Source organism: Cololabis saira, chromosome 15 (assembly GCF_033807715.1).
Source record: "Cololabis saira isolate AMF1-May2022 chromosome 15, fColSai1.1, whole genome shotgun sequence".
Taxonomy (NCBI): Eukaryota; Metazoa; Chordata; class Actinopteri; order Beloniformes; family Belonidae; genus Cololabis; species Cololabis saira.
In genome coordinates, this window is record NC_084601.1 from 18,666,580 (window position 1) to 18,684,876 (window position 18,297).

Here is an 18,297-nt window from a genome sequence, read left to right on the forward strand (position 1 = left end):
CATTCGCGAAAATCGCTACACACCTGTATCATGTTGCAACTTAAAGAAAAGTCTCTTGGCGCCATGGCTGAAACCGAACAGGAAGTTGGCCATTTTGAATTAATCGTGTCATTTTGGCGCAATTTATGCCATTCCTTCGGCAGTTAATACGGCCCGAACCGTAACGTGCACTCAGGTGTGTTATTCATCAAAATGTGCGTCTCGATCCTGGGAATATGCGCTTTAGTTTTCTCAGTCAAAAGGGTTACCATGGTGATGATAGACGCCAAAAAGCGCGCCCCCCCTTCATCTGATTGGTCCATATTTGATAGTTCCCCAAAAGTCACCAAATTTTGCACGCAAGACAGGCCTGGCGATAAATTTGATATTTCATGGTTTGCATTAATGGGCGTGGCCTAATGGCTCAACAGCGCCCCCTAGAAAACTTTTCTCTAGCATAACTTTTGAACGGGTTGTGATAAAGACATGTGGGTGGTGTCATCGGACTCGTTATTGAGTACTTGACCTTCATTGGCATGAATTAGCCAATTAGCCAATTCTTCTGATTGGTTGTCCCTATTTTCTGTTATAACTTTTGAGTGGTTTGACATAAAGACTCGTGGGTAGTGTCATCGGACTCGGTTTTGAGTCCTTGACCATAATTGGTGAAAATTAGTCCCGCCCCTTCTTCTGATTGGTTGTCCCTATTTTCTGCTATAACTTTTGAATGGTTTGACATAGAGTTGTGGGTGGTGTCATCGGACTCGGTATTGAGTCCTTGACCTTCATTGGCCTGAATTAGTACCGCCCCTTCTTCTGATTGGTCGATATTTCAAAGTTCCTATTTTCGGCCATAACTTTTGAATGGTTTGACATAAAGACTTGTGGGTGGTGTGATCGGACATGGTTTTGAATCCCTTGACCATAATTGGTGTGAATTAGCCACGCCCCCTCTTCTGATTGGTCGATATTTGATAGTTCCTATTTTCTGCCATAACCTTTGAATGGTTTGACATAAAGAGTCGTGGGTGATGTCATTGAACTTCGTTTTGAGTCCCTGACCTTAATTGGTGCAAATTGCACGCACGAGGGCCCGTTCATCGCTGCTTGCAGCTTTAATTCTTTATTTTCCTTCCGACGAAAGGAGGGCCTTTTTGCCCCCCTAAACGTGCCCCAAAAGTCACCAAATTTTGCATGCAAGCCAGGCCTGGCGATCAATTTGATATTTCATGGTTTGTATTAATGGCCGTGGCCTAATGGCTCAACAGCGCCCCCTAGAAAACTTCGTGCCTCAAGCCCCACAATACGGTTTGACGTACATGCATGAAAATCAATACACACCTGTATCATGTCGCAACTTAAAGAAAAGTCCCTTGGCGCCATGGCCGAAACCGAACAGGAAGTCGGCCATTTGGAATTAATCGTGTAATTTGGGCGCAATTTATGCCATTCCTTTGGCAGTTAATACGGCCCGAACCGTAACGTGCACCCAGGTGTGTTATACATCAAAATGTGCGTCTCCATCCTTCGACGACGCGCATTACTTTTCTCAGTCAAAAGCGTTACCGTGACGACACTAGATGCCAAAAAGCACGCCCCCCCTACATCTGATTGGTCCATATGTAACATAGAGAGTCGTGGGTGGTGACATCTGACTCGGTTTTGAGTCCTTGAACATAATTGGTGCAAATTAGCCCCGCCCCTTCATCTGATTGGTCAATATCTGATAGTTCCTACTTTCTGCCATAACTTTTGAATGGTTTGATATAGAGAGTCGTGGCTGGTGTCATCCGCTAAATGTCCAGGCCTGAAGACATCTACATGCAAGTACAAGCGCTTCCACTGCAACACGTCTGAATGTGCACAAGGGTGCGAGGGCCCGTTCATCGCTGCTTGCAGCTTTAATTAGGGCCCGAGCACTTACAGTGCGAAGGCCCTATTGTATCTGTAGGAATTATTCTTTCTTTCTTTATTCTTTCTTTCTTCTGACGAAAGGAGGGCCTTTTTGCCCCCCTAAACGTGCCCAAAAAGTCACCAAATTTTGCACGCAAGCCAGGCCTGGCGAAAAATTTGATATTTAATGGTTTGCATTAATGGGCATGGCAAAATGGCTCAACAGCGCCCCCTATAAAACATTTCTCTGCCATAATTTTTGAATGGTTTGACATAAAGACTCGCGGATTGTTTTCATCGGACATGGTTTTGAGTCCTTGACCATAATTGGTGCAAATTAGCCCTTTCTTCTGATTGGTCGATATTTCATAGTTCCTATTTTCTGCCATAACTTTTGAATGGTTGGACATAGAAAGTCGTGGGTGGTTTCATTTCTAATATGCTTATCGGGGGCGGTGGCCATGAGTGCGAGGGCCCGTTCATTGCTGCTTGCAGCTTTAATTCTTCGTATTATTATTATTTTTCTGACGAAAGGAGGGGCCTTTTTGCCCCTCTAAACGTGCCCTGTATCATGTCGCAACTTAAAGAAAAGTCTCTTGGCGCCATGGCTGAAACCGAACAGGAAGTTGGCCATTTTTAATTAATCGTGTCATTTTGGCGCAATTTATGCCATTCCTTCGGCAGTTAATACGGCCCGAACCGTAACGTGCACCCAGGTGTGTTATACATCAGAACGTGCCTCTCCATCCTGCGACAACACGCATTACTTTTCTCTTTCAAAAGCATTTCTTATAGGAATATTGCAATGGTTTTTACTTTAAGATGAAGGTATGTGCTAGAGGTAGTGCTACAGGGATGCCTGAGCATCATGTCTCACTGCACCACCCCATCGTAGACTCTGCCAGTGGTGTTTATGGCTACAATACAGTTGGCTTTACGGGAGGAAAAAAACACTCATAAATGAAAAATATGAAAACGGTGGACTTTGTGATAATTGCACCTGAGACAACAAGCCTAATTATGACCTATATTTGTTTTTATGTATGACTACGATTCCTTATTGCCACCTGTTGCAAGGTTTTACAGCTCTAACGGATGAACGGAGCAGCTCCTCATGTCAGATGTTTTTGTTTTATTTTTTTCCTGTTGGCAGGTAAACGCAGTCTCGAGCGACGTCTTGGGGATCTAAGGCTGGCCAGAGTCCGACAGGCTGCCAACCCAAGAACCCCACCCGACTTCTTGTCCATCCAGATGTAGACCACTCACTGGATTCATTCACAGTTCATAAAAAAATGGCAACAAACAATAATATTAGAAGGTGAAATGTGCATGTGTGATATTGTGCAACACTTTCCTTGACTCTCCCACTTTTTTTTTATTTTCACAAAGTGACATAAACACTTTAATATCAGATACTTTTCTTTTTATGATTTGTCAGCGATCTGAAAGAACTTAAGTCGAGAATTTAAGATATGGTGGAAACAGGAACAAAGAAAACATTTCTTCCAGTCATCCAGTATAAAACACTGAAATTATGTCACTTCTCATCAACATTCCCTTATCCAACAATGACAAGGAAATCAATATAATATCAATAAAAATTAAAGATAAACCACTCGCCAGTCGCGCCCGTGTAAACGGCTATGTGCCTCTTTGGACTTTGGTTTACATGTTCGTTGTCATTTTCCACAAAAACAATGTGACGTTATTTTAAGATTAAATACGTGCATAGAGATATTGTGAGTTAGAACAGTAAGTCATGTGACTTTCGTACGAAACCATCTTAATCATAAGATCATAAATCGCTGATCCCGAGCTGTGATGTTTTATGACTTTTAGAATAAGTGTTGGAACAACATTCGTGTTAGAACTGAATCTGTTTTCACTGATATTTGGTCCTGAAAATCATTTATATATACAAAAAGTATAAAAAATACAATGTACCAAAAACTTTACTGTAAAATAAAAATATTTCTTAAATATAAGTCGTCACAAGTCTATCAATCTTCTACTAAATCTGTATAATGTAAACATCAGAATCAAAGAGAAGCTCTGTATCAGGTCTAATACGAGAGGTCTGAACTTTTTATGCATTAGAATTGAAAGACTGATTTGAATTTGGGCTGAAAAATGATTAGACGCGTCAGAATGACCTGCTGGTCCGGAGCCCGGGAGGACTGTTACTTCAACTTTAGGCTCTTTGATCACTCTGTCCTTGTGCTTCAGCTTCATAGCCGTCGTTCCAGTAGGGATTAAGTTCCACTTGAGCCGGTGATGTTTTGGCTTTACAGATCAGTCTGTAGAGAGCAACTAGAGGGATGGAGACCACAGGCAGAACACTCAGCAGGATGATGATGGCAAACACCCAGTCTGGGTAAGGCTCCATGTCAGTCTGAGGAAACAGTTCCTGAAGAGAAACACAAAAATAAAAAGTGTTCAAATGAATTAACTGTTGAAACTTGGGATCTTTATCACTTGTTGCATTAAAGCACATGAGTCTGAATCTCTTGTTTTTTTGCAACAAGAGTTTGAAAGTTAAATAACACAATATACTTTCAACAGGCCACTTTATAAGTTATACCAGGAATACCTAATAGATAATAAATAAAGTGGCCAAAGAATGTGTGTATATAGTAGTTTAGGTCGGTAAAAACTATGGCGGTAGCTCAGATTTCTTCATCAGATAACTTGGCTTGCTTACATAAGCTGGGTTCCATGCGTGATATGTGGGGTGTCCCTGAGTCTGGGTGGCCACGTAGGCAACAAACACCACTAGGAGCATTACTGGGCTAATGACCATCCAGCACGCCTTCCAGAAGAGGTTGGGCCTCCTCCCAGTCATGAAATAGATGTCTTCACTGAAACTGTGCCAAGCGACAGGGAAAAGTTCAATTACAATAGTCGACGATGACTTTCAATAGACTACAAAGTTTCATTTTTGGAGATGAAAGAGAAGGTGCAAAAAGTTACTTTTTCATGCCATGGATGTAGATTACTCCAATAATTTCAAAGAAAGCAACGAGGAGCAGAGGCACGGAGCCCACGTAGCTGTTAAAGACTTCCACCCAGTAGTTGCCAGAGCCCAGGGTGAAGATGAGCGCGATCGAGAAGGATATCAAGCAGATGATCGCTTTGGAAGTGGGGGGGGGAGAAAAAATTAATCAGAATGAACTTAAACACTGTTTTAGTCTGAAAAAGTTTACACTGATTTTCAGGTACCTGTCGCAACTTCTTTGGGGATCCACTTGGGCACCAGGTTGAGTTCATTAATGGGTGCGAGGACACCCTCTAAGTTGCCGAACATGGACGAGAGACCCAAGCTGAGGAGCATGACAAAGAACAGTACGGCCCATACCTGAGAGCCTGGCATCTCTGTCACTGCTTCCGTGAACACGATAAAAGCCAGGCCAGTGCCTGACGCACTCTGAGGAAGGAAGGTCGAGAGATGGACAAGACGACTTTGAGAAGAGCGTAAATGTCTGTCTGTCTCTTGGGTGCAGCAGGAAAGGAGGACAGGCAAAAAAGAAGGATGTTTTTCAAAGAACCTTACCTGGTCAAGGAATGTTTGGAGGTCACACTCCCTCAGCTGCAAACTTGAGACTTTTTCTGGATATGACCCATTTAGATAATCAACCCAATGATCATAGTTCTCCAACGTGATGTTCTGGTCGGAAATCTCAAAGTGGTTTGTCAGAGTCAGGATGTTCCTGCAGATGAAATTGGAGGAATTACTTCCAAAAATGTTTAAAACTCGATGTCAACAAGTTTAATATGCCAAAATTGGAAATGCTTGCATACTCTTCTCGACAAGAGTCAAAGCCGGCGTTGGCTTTAAATCCCAATATGGAGAAAATGGGAATGGATGCAAAAAGAGATGTGGCACTGTTTACTATTCCCACAACAAGGGTATCCCTCTCGCAGTCATTTCTGAAAAACACAGAGCAAAAGAAAAAAAAAAGAAGTTAGTGCTTTGTAATCAGCAAACCTTAACAGGGGAGTCTCAGTCTTTACCTCTCTTCGTTATAGCTGGAGAATGCTATAAGACCTCCAAATGCCACAGAAAGAGAGAAGAAGATCTGAGTTGCAGCATCCAGCCAGACCTGTGGGTTCTTCAGGATCTCCCACTGGAGCGAGGGGAAGAACAAAACACAGAGAGCGTCAGACGTATCTGGGACTCAAGTCACAAGCACACATCCCCAAGCACAGGGGAAGGTGGCTCAGTTGGTAGAGCGTTCGCCCATGAACCTGAAGGTCAGTGGTTCGAACCCTAGTTCCGCCAAAGTGTCCTTGGGCAAGACACTGAATCCCCCGGTTGCTCCCGGTTGTCAGGCCAGCGCCGTTGTGTATGGCAGCTCCGCCGACGACCGGTGTGTGAATGTGTGAGTGTGTGGGTGAATGTTTGCAGTGTAAAGCGCTTTGGGGCTGTAGGAGTACAGCTGGAAAGCGCTATATAAGTGTAAGCCATTTACCATTTAAGCCATTTACATCAAATGCAGAAGCTTGAACTCACATCCGGAGTGAAAAGGTACACCAAACCATCCGTAGCTCCAGGCAGAGTGATGGCTCGGACCAGGAAGATAGTCAGAACCAGATATGGGAATGTGGCTGTCACATAAACAGCCTGAAAAGGTCAAAGGGAGCAAAAAAAAGAAGACAATTGAGCAGACCTTTACATTGTAGTTTGAGTACATATATTTGTCATCAGTGTCACTGACCTTTCCCATGGATTCGATGCCTTTGATGAAGCAGATGAAGACTATGAGCCAGGCGGTGGCCAGGCAGACGACCATCCTCCACTGCAGGGAGCCGCTGGTCTCGATGTTAGGTGTGATGTTCAGGGTCTCGCGGTACCAGAAGTAATTCACCGAAGTGCTCTTCTCACACTCGACATTGTAGCCTGCGTTACAAACACCATTACAGAATGTGATAAAAGGAGAGCAGTAATATTTCAGTTTAAAAATACATATATGTTTTCCATCCATCCATCCATCCATCCATCCATCCATCCATCCATCCATCCATCCATCCAATACCATATCAAAACAGCTGAGTGATTCAAGTTTACAGGATTCTGTGACTTACACCCAGCTCTGAGGAAAATGATCCAGTCCACCCATTTCCCTGCCCTAATTGTACATAATTCAGTATCTGCTGTTCCTCTAAAGTTTCAAAAGATGGACACCTTGTGGAGGAAGAGAGAGAGAGCAGGGAGTGGGATCACTCAAAACTTGCTGTTATGAGCTGAGCTGTAAAAACATGTTGAAGTACTGTGTTCCTGTGGTATCACGAGTAGTTTCATCTCATGACGTACAAAAACAAAGCATGAATTAAAAAAAAAACACATAAAGGAAAGCCTATGGTTCAAAAAACAAATCTGTGCTCCTTACCTGCCCGTCAAAGCACAATTATGAAACTTCCTTAACAGGCCTATGTAAGGAAGCATTTTGGATTGACAATCCTCTTTCTTACACATTAAATCTTACCTGAAACACGAGACTGATTGTTAACTAGTCCTTTTGGTTATTGTTTTTAACTTAATTAATTAATTAATTAATTCATTCATTCATTCATTCATTCATTCATTCATTCATTCATTAATTAATTAATTAATTAATTAATTAATTAATTAATTAATTAATTAATTAATTAATTAATTAATTAATTAATTACTTAATTAATTAATTAATTAATTAATTAATTAATTAATTAATTAATTAATTAATTAATTAATTAATTAATTAATTCATTCATTCATTCATTCATTCATTCATTCATTCATTCATTCATTAATTAATTAATTAATTAATTAATTAATTAATTAATTCATTCATTCATTCATTCATTCATTCATTCATTCATTCATTCACTTATTTCTCAAGCTAAATGTTCTTCATCATGATTGTAAATATTACATTAAACTCATTTAACTTGATATTGCCTGTATAGTACAGAACACATGGTGTATCATAGAAGTATCAACGCGAGAAGGAGTAAGAGAGGAGAGTTTCTTCTCACTTGTCAGGTTATCATTGAGTGGACAGTAACTCCACGGCAAGGGGTCTTGGAACGAGTGAAAGAAGTACCAGAGCACCCAGGCCAGGAGTGTGTTGTAAAAGATGGACACAAGGAAGGACACACACATGGAGGCGATACCTGAAAACAAGGAATACAGTTTACTGGAAAAATTTTGTTTTTTTTCCCATGCAACCAGAATGCAAAATAATAATAATAGTAATACTACTACTACTACTACGACTACTACTACTACTACTTAGTTCAGTCGGGCTCTGTGCAATAAGTTTCTCCTTCTATTGTGTAATGGGTTTTCTGGGAGTGGGAACTGACTCACTCACTCATCTCACTCATCTTCTCCCGCTTTTCCGTTACCGGGTCGCGGGGGCAGCAGCCTCAGCAGGGATGTCCAGACTTCCCTCACCCCAGACACTTCCTCCAGCTCCTCCGGGGGGAGTCCGAGGCGTTCCCAGGCCAGCCGAGAGACATAGTCTCTCCAGCGTGTCATGGGTCTTCCCCGGGGTCTCCTCCCGGTGGGACATGCCTGGAACACCTCCCTAGGGAGGCGTCCAGGAGGATCCGGTACAGATGCCCAAGCCACCTCAGCTGACTCCTCTCAACGTGAAGGAGCAGCGGCTCGACTCCGAGCTCCTCCCGGGTGACCGAACTCCTCACCCTATCTCTAAGGGAGCGTCCAGCCACCCTGCGGAGGAAACTCATCTCGGCCGCTTGTATCCGCGATCTTGTCCTTTCGGTCACTACCCAAAGTTCATGACCATAGGTGAGGGTAGGGGCGTAGATTGACCGGTAAATCGAGAGCTTCGCCTTTCGACTCAGCTCCCTCTTCACCCTCCCTCTTCTTATAGAGCTGGTCCAGTGTTCCACGACCGGGACGAAAACCGCATTGTTCCTCCTGAATCCGAGGTTCGACTATCGGCCGTAATCTCCTCTCCAGTACCCTGGCGTAGACTTTCCCCGGGAGGCTGAGAAGTGTGATCCCCCTGTAGTTGGAACACACTCTCCGATCCCCCTTTTTAAACAGAGGGACCACCACCCCGGTTTGCCACCCCAGCGGTACTGTCCCCTTCCTCCATGCAATGTCGCAGAGGCGTGTCAACCAAGACAGCCCTACGACATCCAGAGACTTGAGGTACTCAGGGCGAATCTCATCCACCCCCGGTGCCCGGCCACTGAGGAGCTTACGAACTACCTCAGTGACCTCGGCTTGGGTGATGGATGAGCACGCCTCCGAGCCCCAACCCTCTGCTTCCTCAGTGGAAGGCATGTCAGTCGGGTTAAGGAGATCCTCGAAGTATTCCTTCCACCGTCCGACAATGTCCCCAGTCGAGGTCAACAGCTCCCCACCAGCACCATAAACGGTGCCAGCAGAGTACTGCTTCCCCCTTCTGAGGCGCCGTACGCTCCTCCAGAATTTCCTCGAGGCCGACCGAAAGTCCTCCTCCATGGCCTCCCCGAACTCCTCCCAGACCCGAGTTTTTGCCTCCAAGACTGCCCGAGCCGCGGCCCGCTTGGCCTGCCGGTACCTATCTACTGCGTCAGGAGTCCCACCGGCCAACATAGCCCGGTAGGACTCCTTCTTCAGTCTGACGGCATCCTGTACTTCCGGTGTCCACCACCGGGTTCTAGGATTGCCGCCACGACAGGCACCGGAGACCTTGCGTCCACAGCTTCGAGCCGCCGCGTTGACAATGGAGGCAGAGAACATGGTCCACTCGGACTCGATGTCCCCCGCCTCCCCCGGGATCCGAGAGAAGCTCTCTCGGAGGTGGGAGTTGAAGATGTCCCTGACAGAGGGCTCGGCCAGACGTTCCCAACAGACCCTCACAATCCGTTTGGGTCTGCCCGGTCTGTCCAACCTCCTCCTCCGCCAGCGCATCCAACTCACCACCAGGTGGTGATCAGTTGACAGCTCAGCCCCTCTCTTCACCCGAGTGTCCAAGACATGCGGCCGAAGGTCAGATGAAACGACAACAAAGTCGATCATTGACCTCCGGCCTAGGGTGTCCTGGTGCCACGTGCGCTGATGGACACCCTTATGCTTGAACATGGTGTTCGTGATGGACAAACTGTGACTAGCACAGAAGTCCAACAACAAAACACCGCTCGGGTTCAGATCGGGGAGGCCGTTCCTCCCAATCACGCCTCTCCAGGTATCACTGTCATTACCCACGTGAGCGTTGAAGTCCCCCAGTAGAACAATGGAGTCCCCAGTTGGAGCACTATCAAGTACCCCTCCCAGGGACTCAAGAAGGCCGGGTACTCTGCACTGCTGTTCGGCCCGTAGGCACAAACAACAGTGAGAGACCTTTCCCCGACCCGAAGGCGCAGGGAAGCGACCCTCTCGTCCACCGGGGTGAACTCCAACACATGGCGGCTGAGCTGGGGGGCTATTAACAAGCCCACACCAGCCCGCCGCCTCTCACCCTGGGCAACTCCAGAGTAGTGGAGGGTCCAGCCCCCTTCAAGGAGCTGGGTTCCAGAGCCCAAGCTATGTGTGGAGGCGAGCCCGACTATCTCTAGCCGGTATCTCTCAACCTCACGCACAAGCTCCGGCTCCTTCCCCCCCAGCGAGGTGACATTCCATGTCCCCACTGTGAGGGTTTTGGTCCAGGGATTGGGTCGTCGAGGCACCCCGCCACGACTGCTACCCAGCCCACAGTGGGAGTGGGAACTGATGTGGGTTAATTATAGTGTGGTTGATTCTATGTTTGGGCAAAGACTTCAGGGTTGTTTATATGTTTGTTGGAGTATGATTGTCGTCGTGCCTCGTGTCCAAGACAAATTTCTCCTAAGGGAGACAATAAAGATCCATCTTATCTTATCTTATCTTACTACTACTAATAATAATAATGATAATAATAATAATAATAATAATAATAATAATAATAATAATAATAATAATAATAATAATAATAATAATAATAATAATAATAATAATAAAGTTATATTCATGTAACCATTGTAAACAAGGCTAAACTCACTTTACAGTAAATCAAAAAAAGATGACAAAGATTTTTAACAATATTTTCCAGATTATTTCAGGTTACCCACCGACTCCACCCAGAAATGGAGAGATGGAGTTCCAGACACCGATGCTGCCCTTGCGGAGCCTCTGCCCTATCGCCAGCTCCAGGTACAGCAGGGGGAGTCCCTCAAACACCAGCGCTATCAGGTAGGGGATGAGGAATGCACCTGATAACACAAATATAGGCCACCAGGATGATAATCTCTTTATCAGCATTATTAAATTACAATCAGCAGATTTTACAAGAAGCAGTAAACAATTGGAAAATATTTACTATATTAAACAAATAATTGATAGAGAGCATAAGAACGTCGCGCCCGGCGTCGCGCCCGGCGTCGCGCCCGGCGTCGCGCCCGGCGTCGCGCCCGGCGTCGCGCCCGGCGTCGCGCCCGGCGTCGCGCCCGGCGTCGCGCCCGGCGTCGCGCCCGGCGTCGCGCCCGGCGTCGCGCCCGGCGTCGGCTTTTCCCTGTTCAGTTCCACGCTACCTGAACAGCCAATCACAGAGTGAGCTGTTTGCCATCCGTGTTGAGGGAGGTCTCAGGGAGTAGGGATGGGAATCGAGAACCGGTTCTTGTTGAGAACCGGTTCCCAGTGTTAATTCCTTGGAATCGTTTGCCTTTTTCGCAAACGATTCCCTTATCAATTCCAGTGGGTGCGAATGACGTCACCAAGCACGTTGCGCGGCGTGCGCATTCGCGCTCAGCAGGAAAACACGGGGACAAAGCGGCATAAACGCTTGAAAGTTTGGTTACATTTTACCAAAAAGGACGACAACAGGGCGACAATACTTGCAATGTGGACATTTCAACAAAGGGGGGAAACTGTTAGGACTCAGCCGGCTGATGCGCTGGGAGCGCAGAGTCAACCGGCATGTGGTAAGGCTGATTTATGGAGACGACTCTGAATGGAAACAAGGACGGAGATATCTTCCTAGATAGGCAATTTATGGGAAGGAGCTCACTTTTACCAAAATTAAGCTTGTACCCCGAGTATCTACCGAATTGGGTTAAAATGTCAGTGATGACTGGTATAGACGAGGTTGGGTTCGAAACGTATAACAGCAAATCGTCTGCGTAAAGGGACAATTTATGGGTGACGCCGTTCCTGGTAATGCCCTCAACTCCCCCTCCTCTCAAAGCCAGATGGCTAAAGGTTCTACGGCTAAAGTAAAAAGGAGGGGAGAGAGAGGGCACCCCTGTCTAGTGCCCCGGCAAAGGGCAAAGGGGGGCGATTGTACACCATTAGCAAGGACATGAGCAGTGGGGGAGTTTTAAAGTAGCCTAATCCATGCAATGAAATCAGAGTCGAAGCCAAACTTTGAAAGAACGCAGTACAGGTACTCCCACTCAACCCTGTTGAACGTCTTCTCTGCATCTAACGAGATGATTACTTCCGGTAGGATAGGGTTGGGGGAGTCAATAACGTTAAGTAGTCGTCTGGTGTTAAACGACGAATTCCTTCCAGCCATAAAGCCTGTCTGGTCCGGAGAAATCAGGCCAGGCAGGGCTCTTTGCAAACGTGTGGCTAGGACCTTTGCCAGAATCTTTTGGTCCACGTTCAGAAGCGAGATAGGTCTGTAGCTGCTGCATTCCACGGGATCTTTATCCTTTTTCAGTAAAAGGGCAATATTGGCCTCAGATAGGGTTGGAGGCAGTTTACCACTGACAAAAGAATCATTATAAACATTAACTAAATGTGGGGTAATAAGGTTGGAATACGCTTTGTAGAATTCCACACCAAACCCATCTGGGCCAGGGGACTTGCCATTTTGTAAATGCCCTATAGCCTCCGTAACCTCCGCCATGAGATTAATGCACCCAGTTTTCCAGCCAAGTCAGTATCTACTTGGGGATACGTAATCCTCTCAAGAGGGTTATGGCTGTCCCAGATTTCAGGCCGATGCTCTGAGGTATAAGGGTTCGAATAGAAATTCAGAAACGTGTGGGAATTGCAGAAAAACGCGGAGACAATTTCCCATTCAAAACACGTGTGATGTTTATTAGAAAGCCTCAGAACACTGAAACACAAAATGGAGCTGTCCAGCAGCCAGAACCGCATGGAGCTCAACGTCATGACCACATTTAAAGGGGCCTCATCCCTGAACCGTCATAGTTGCGTGAAGGAGAACATACTGCATTTAATAATGAACGGTGTGTAGAACCACACTTGAGAAATAAGGTGAATTATGTCCGTAACATTCACTACACAGGTCCCCCCAGAATTCACCATATTTGAAAAAAAGAAAAACACATCAGTCACCGGGGAGGGGGGCGTATCAACCGTCCAAAGCGGCTGCGCTGTACCGGAGGCTGATTCGAGCTGACTGCGGCAGGGGTCACGTCGTGACACAGGTGCGGGGCAGGCAGCGCGGGAGGCTGGGGAGGGGGGGAAACGGGGGGCGGGGGCCGAGCGGGAGGCCGCCCCCGTCGTGGGGGTTGGGCGAGTTCAACAGGCTTACCCACGTCCAAGTGAGCTGGTTTGAGGCGGTCAATGGAGAGGCGCTCCGGTTTACCGCCCATGTCCACCACAAAATGTTTGTCCCCTGCCTCCAAAACCCGGAATGGGCCCTCGTAGGGCGGGTGTAGCGGTCCCCGGTGGGCATCGTGGCAAATGAAAACATAACCAGCCGCCTTAAGTGCAGCCGGGACGTGCGACTGAGGCAGGCCGTGATGGGAAGTAGGGACAGGCGCGAAAAGTCTTGCATTGTCCAGCAGAGCGGACCGCTGGAGAGCAGCCGACCAAGGAACCGTGGCGTTAGGGACAAAATCCCCTGGAACCCGCAGTGGCTGCCCATAAACAAGCTCGGCAGATGAGGACTGTAGGTCCTCCTTTGGCGCGGTCCTGATGCCCAGCATCACCCATGGGAGTTTGTCAACCCAGTTATTGTCTTTGAGGCTGGCACGCAGGGCAGCCTTCATTGACCTGTGAAACCGTTCACAGAGACTGTTAGCCTGCGGGTGATAGGCAGTAGTGCGGTGGAGTTTAACTCAGAGGTTCTGTGCGACAGCGGTCCACAGTTCAGACGTGAACTGCGCGCCTCGGTCAGAGGATATATCTGAAGGAGTGCCAAAACGAGCAACCCAGGTACCAAGAAAAGCCCGTGCCACCTCCACACACGCCACCGACGTCAATGGCACTGCCTCAGGCCAGCGGGTCGTCCTGTCAACCATGGTCAACAGGTACGAGAAACCGTGAGAGGAGGGCAGAGGGCCGACCAGATCCACATTCACATGGTCAAAACGTCTCTCAGGAACCGGGAACAACTCTAGCGGGGCTTTAGTGTGGCGGTGGACCTTGGCTCGTTGGCACTTGACACAGGTGTTAGCCCAGTCCCTAACGTCCTTCTTGAGGCCGTGCCAGACAAATTTTGCCGCAACCAGTCTCTGCAACGCCTTCGAACCCGGATGTGAGAGACCATGTATGGCATCAAACACCTGTCGTCTCCTGGGCCGAGGACTGCCTGTGGAGACGTCACACAGGAGCGTGGTACTAGTATCACCAAAGACCACGTCCTCGATCTTAAGCCCTGTGGTAGAGCCCTTCAGGAGCTGCACATCAGGGTCTATGGCCTGATCTGCTGCCATGCGGGCATAATCAAAACCAAGATGGACCGCCCCAGCCACAGCCCGTGACAGGCAGTCTGCCACGTGGTTGTTCTTACCGGCAACATGCCGCAAGTCCGTGGTGAACTCGGAAATAAACGACAGATGACGTTGCTGGCGGGCGGACCACGGCTCAGCCACCTTAGCCATGGCAAAAGTCAGTGGCTTGTGGTCGACAAAAGCAGTGAAATGTCGTCCTTCCAGCAGGGAACGAAAGTGTCTGATGGCGAGGTAGAGACCAAGCAGCTCCCGACCATGCAGATGCCGACGATTCCCAGAATTCGGGGAGTTTGAGGGTAACAGCGTTCGTAGACATGGTCGTGTCGTGTCTCTGGATACGTCCAGCAGACAAACGTCGGGGTCACCAGTGTGGGAATTGCAGAAAAACGCGGAGACAATTTCCCATTCAAAACACGTGTGATGTTTATTAGAAAGCTTCAGAACACTGAAACACAAAATGGAGCTGTCCAGCAGCTAGAACCGCATGGAGCTCAACGTCATGATCACATTTAAAGGGGCCTCATCCCTGAACCGTCATAGTTGCATGAAGGAGAACATATTGCATTTAATAATGAACGGTGTGTAGAACCACACTTGAGAAATAAGGTGAATTATGTCCGTAACATTCACTACAAATGCGTCATTTATTAACTTGGGGTCAGTGACTATTGTCCCAGATACCGACTTTATCCTTGGGATAAGTCTTGACAGAGCAGTAGCTCTGGCTTGATGGGCAAGAGGTTTACCCGCTTTATCGCCCAATTCAAAGTAGGGCTGTCTCGTTTTCAACAATTGTGATTCAACCTTGGATGACATCAGGCAGTCAAACTCAGCCTGGAATTTAAGGCGCTGATCGTAAAGAGTGGGATTGGGGGCGGCGGCGTATTGTGTGTCCACTTTCAATAATTGGTCCGAGAGCCAGATCATCCTATCCGTGTCAGCCTTCTGACTGACTTTTATCGGACCCATCCCGAGAAGCCTGGCAAGTCGCCAGGTGGCTCCCTTGGAGGGAGGGGTACCGTTAGGTCTCGGCCAGCTGGGGTTTCCCCTCAGCCCGATCGTGCTGCAGAAGCAGAGTCAGCGCAGCCAGAGATCTGGGCGCCCGGCTTCGCGCCCGGCGTCTCGCCCGGCGTCTCGCCCGGCGTCGCGCCCGGCGTCGCGCCCGGCGTCGCGCCCGGAGTCGCGCCCGGCGACGCGCCCGGCGTCGCAGCCGAGCCGACACGGGAGCGCTCCAGAAAGTTTTCTTTCCCCTGCCATTTAATGAGGCAGTGTTTTTGTTTGTGAAAATAAACTACGCCTTTTTTTTAGGCTAATCTCGAACCTGTCTGGTGTCGTGCGCTTGGGTCCAAGGACAGAATCCCTAACAAAATCTATATATGGAGATACAGAAAGAACATTTTTCTTCCAAATTGTCAAAAACTGCCACGATTCTTCCCTGCATGATTTTAAAACACGAGAAATCTGAGCCATGTGGTACAAATGTAGCCAGCAGATAACCAAGAGGAGCTCACACGCACAGACTGACAGCCTCCCGGTGGGATCTGATTCTCAAACAAAATCGGTACGTGAGCACTTGGACTACTTCAGAACTCCTGTTTACACAACCTAAACCTTGCTAAGGCTCTGGCGGGTTCTGTTGCTTTGGGGCTTCACATGTCACACTGGTAACTATGAGGAAGTAAACACAGATATTAGGTGTATTGTGAAGAAACATTCCCTGACCACTCAAAATGCAGATAAGCCTCAGTATACCTCAGTCACAGGTTACAGAGACTGAGTTCTTTTCTGTTAAACAATTGAAATCCGTACTGAGTAAAGCAACTCATCACTGGAATATGAATAAATAAGACTTGTAAAATACTCATGTCTTACAGCAGTTTCACAGAGCTTTATAAGATGAGATAGGGAGAAAATAAAAGATTCTGCAGCTCACCCCCTCCATAGATCTGGCATAGGTATGGAAACCGCCACACATTTCCAACTCCAACTGCAAAGCCAATGCATGTTAGTAGGTACTGAATCTTGTTGTCCCATTTGGGTCGCTCCTCCACCCTGGAGTCTTTTGATTTGTCCATCCTCAGGTGATGAAATGATGCAGCGCAATCCCAGCTCAGTTAGAAAGATGTAATCCTAACATTCACCTAACATTCACGTTATATCTATTTTATATCATCCAAAATTCTCCTCCCCTGGTCTCTTTGAAGTGTGTGTGAGTAAAGTTTGTCTCAAGGTAATGTCCTCTTTCTGACTCTTCCAAGCAGACTGCAGCTTTGAGGGAAAAGCACAGATTGTATTGGTTTTATGAAGAAGTTGGGAAATCAAGAAGGGAGTGGGACTAACAGGCATAATGGTTTAGCAGTGGAACTTTCCTCTTTACTGAAAATGGGAGTGTGCTTAACCCTGAATTAATGGATAACCTGGTGATGCTATCTCAGTGTTATACTGACCAACGCGAAACCAATCACAAACTGTCTTTAAAAGAGGCTGCTTGACCCCCAAACCGTATCTTTATCTAATTAATTAAGCACGCATCTTGCCAGTTTGCACATTAAAATGCAAAGCAATATGTTCTTGCAGACTAAAACAAGTTGTCAGCTCTTTTTTTTTCCTTCTTTTTTGCTTCTGTTTTTACCTCTGACAGCAGCTGACTGTGCAGGACAAGCTGTCCTTGATTAGATGTCCAGAGCAGACCTTAGGTTGGTACGTACCACTGGTCGAGTCTACGTTCTGCAGGTGTGCACACCTAAAACAAAGGAAGAATCAAAATGTTCACCTTTAATAGCCTTTTTTTGTATTGCTCTTCTCATTTTCTCTCTTAAAACATGTTCACTTCTAAATTGACTGACTTAAGGATTGTCTCTGTCAAAACAGAAAAAAATGCACATTATAATATTTATTGGGAAAGTATTGCGATGTAAATTACCAACTTTTAAATTTCAGCTATTTATGACATCACCTGAGTGACTATTTACTATCTGCTGCTAGAGTTCTTATAAATGTTTTAAAGGTTCACTCAGAAACTGCTTCAAATTCATGAAATAACCTGCAATAACCTCAGTTTACAAACTCTTACCACACCTTTAAAGGAACTTTACAAACTGGCCTGAAAACAAGAAACACCTCGTGAGTTAATAATTTTTTAACTAGAGTTTAAATGTGTAATAGATTTGAGGTAAAGGTTGGTTTTGCCCAAATATATTTCTCCCTCTTTCTCACTACCTGTTATGTATTTTGTGCTGACTAAGAACTTTAAAGTTGTGTCATGACTATCGGTGGACGAGAACCTTCCGCTCTGTATTTTGCTCGCAGAGAAGATGCATTTCGACTATGAAAGATAGAGAAAACAAATGCCAACACATGACCTGTAAAAGAGAGGATGAAAGGTGTCCTGAATGTGCCAGATTGTGTTGCAATGTACAGCAGAACTGTGCTGCCCTTATAGGGGTCATGTGGGGACATTTTCGCTGCAGAGTTGTGTCACATGGTTTATATTAACACAAACATTATCAACCTTTCCCTTCTTTTTGCATTCTGCAGTTGCATGGATGCCTTGTCTGAGTCTGAATTCCCCGCCTACTACATAATTCACTCCTCCACGGCTACTGTACAGGGGATTCTATATAATGGACTATTAAATGAATCCATCAGTAGAATGAACTTTCATCCACCTCTAGCATTTTCTTTTTGTTGATTTTGTTTATTGCATCATTGATGTTGCACAGATGAACACAGATTGTTGCTGATTCATGCAGTGATCATTGATTT

General features: G+C 46.4%; 1 protein-coding gene across 1 annotated transcript; it reads right to left on the reverse strand.

Annotated features, from left to right (window-relative positions):
* Nucleotides 1-3,806: 3,806 nt before the first annotated feature.
* LOC133460460 (sodium-dependent neutral amino acid transporter B(0)AT3-like) lies at nucleotides 3,807-16,831 on the reverse strand. The gene is made up of 12 exons (XM_061741015.1): nucleotides 16,466-16,831; nucleotides 10,957-11,097; nucleotides 7,888-8,025; nucleotides 6,588-6,769; nucleotides 6,383-6,493; nucleotides 5,884-5,996; nucleotides 5,671-5,799; nucleotides 5,423-5,579; nucleotides 5,092-5,296; nucleotides 4,843-5,002; nucleotides 4,574-4,736; nucleotides 3,807-4,279 (listed from the first exon to the last, which is right to left on the reverse strand). The coding sequence occupies exons 1-12, from the start codon at nucleotides 16,605-16,607 to the stop codon at nucleotides 4,064-4,066; spliced, it is 1,857 nt and encodes a 618-aa protein (XP_061596999.1). The 5' UTR covers nucleotides 16,608-16,831; the 3' UTR covers nucleotides 3,807-4,063.
* Nucleotides 16,832-18,297: the final 1,466 nt, after the last annotated feature.

What these genes read in the sequence shown, in the direction of transcription:
- LOC133460460 (XM_061741015.1), bottom strand. Translation starts at nt 16,607, where the DNA reads ATGGACAAATCAAAAGACTCCAGGGTGGAGGAGCGACCCAAATGGGAC. An exon ending in TCCAGCTATAACGAAGAGAG is followed by an intron (nt 5,800 to 5,883) that starts GTAAAGACTGAG and finishes TGTGTTTTTCAG; the next exon opens with AAATGACTGCGAGAGGGATA. An exon ending in TACATCCATGGCATGAAAAA is followed by an intron (nt 4,737 to 4,842) that starts GTAACTTTTTGC and finishes CGCTTGGCACAG; the next exon opens with TTTCAGTGAAGACATCTATT.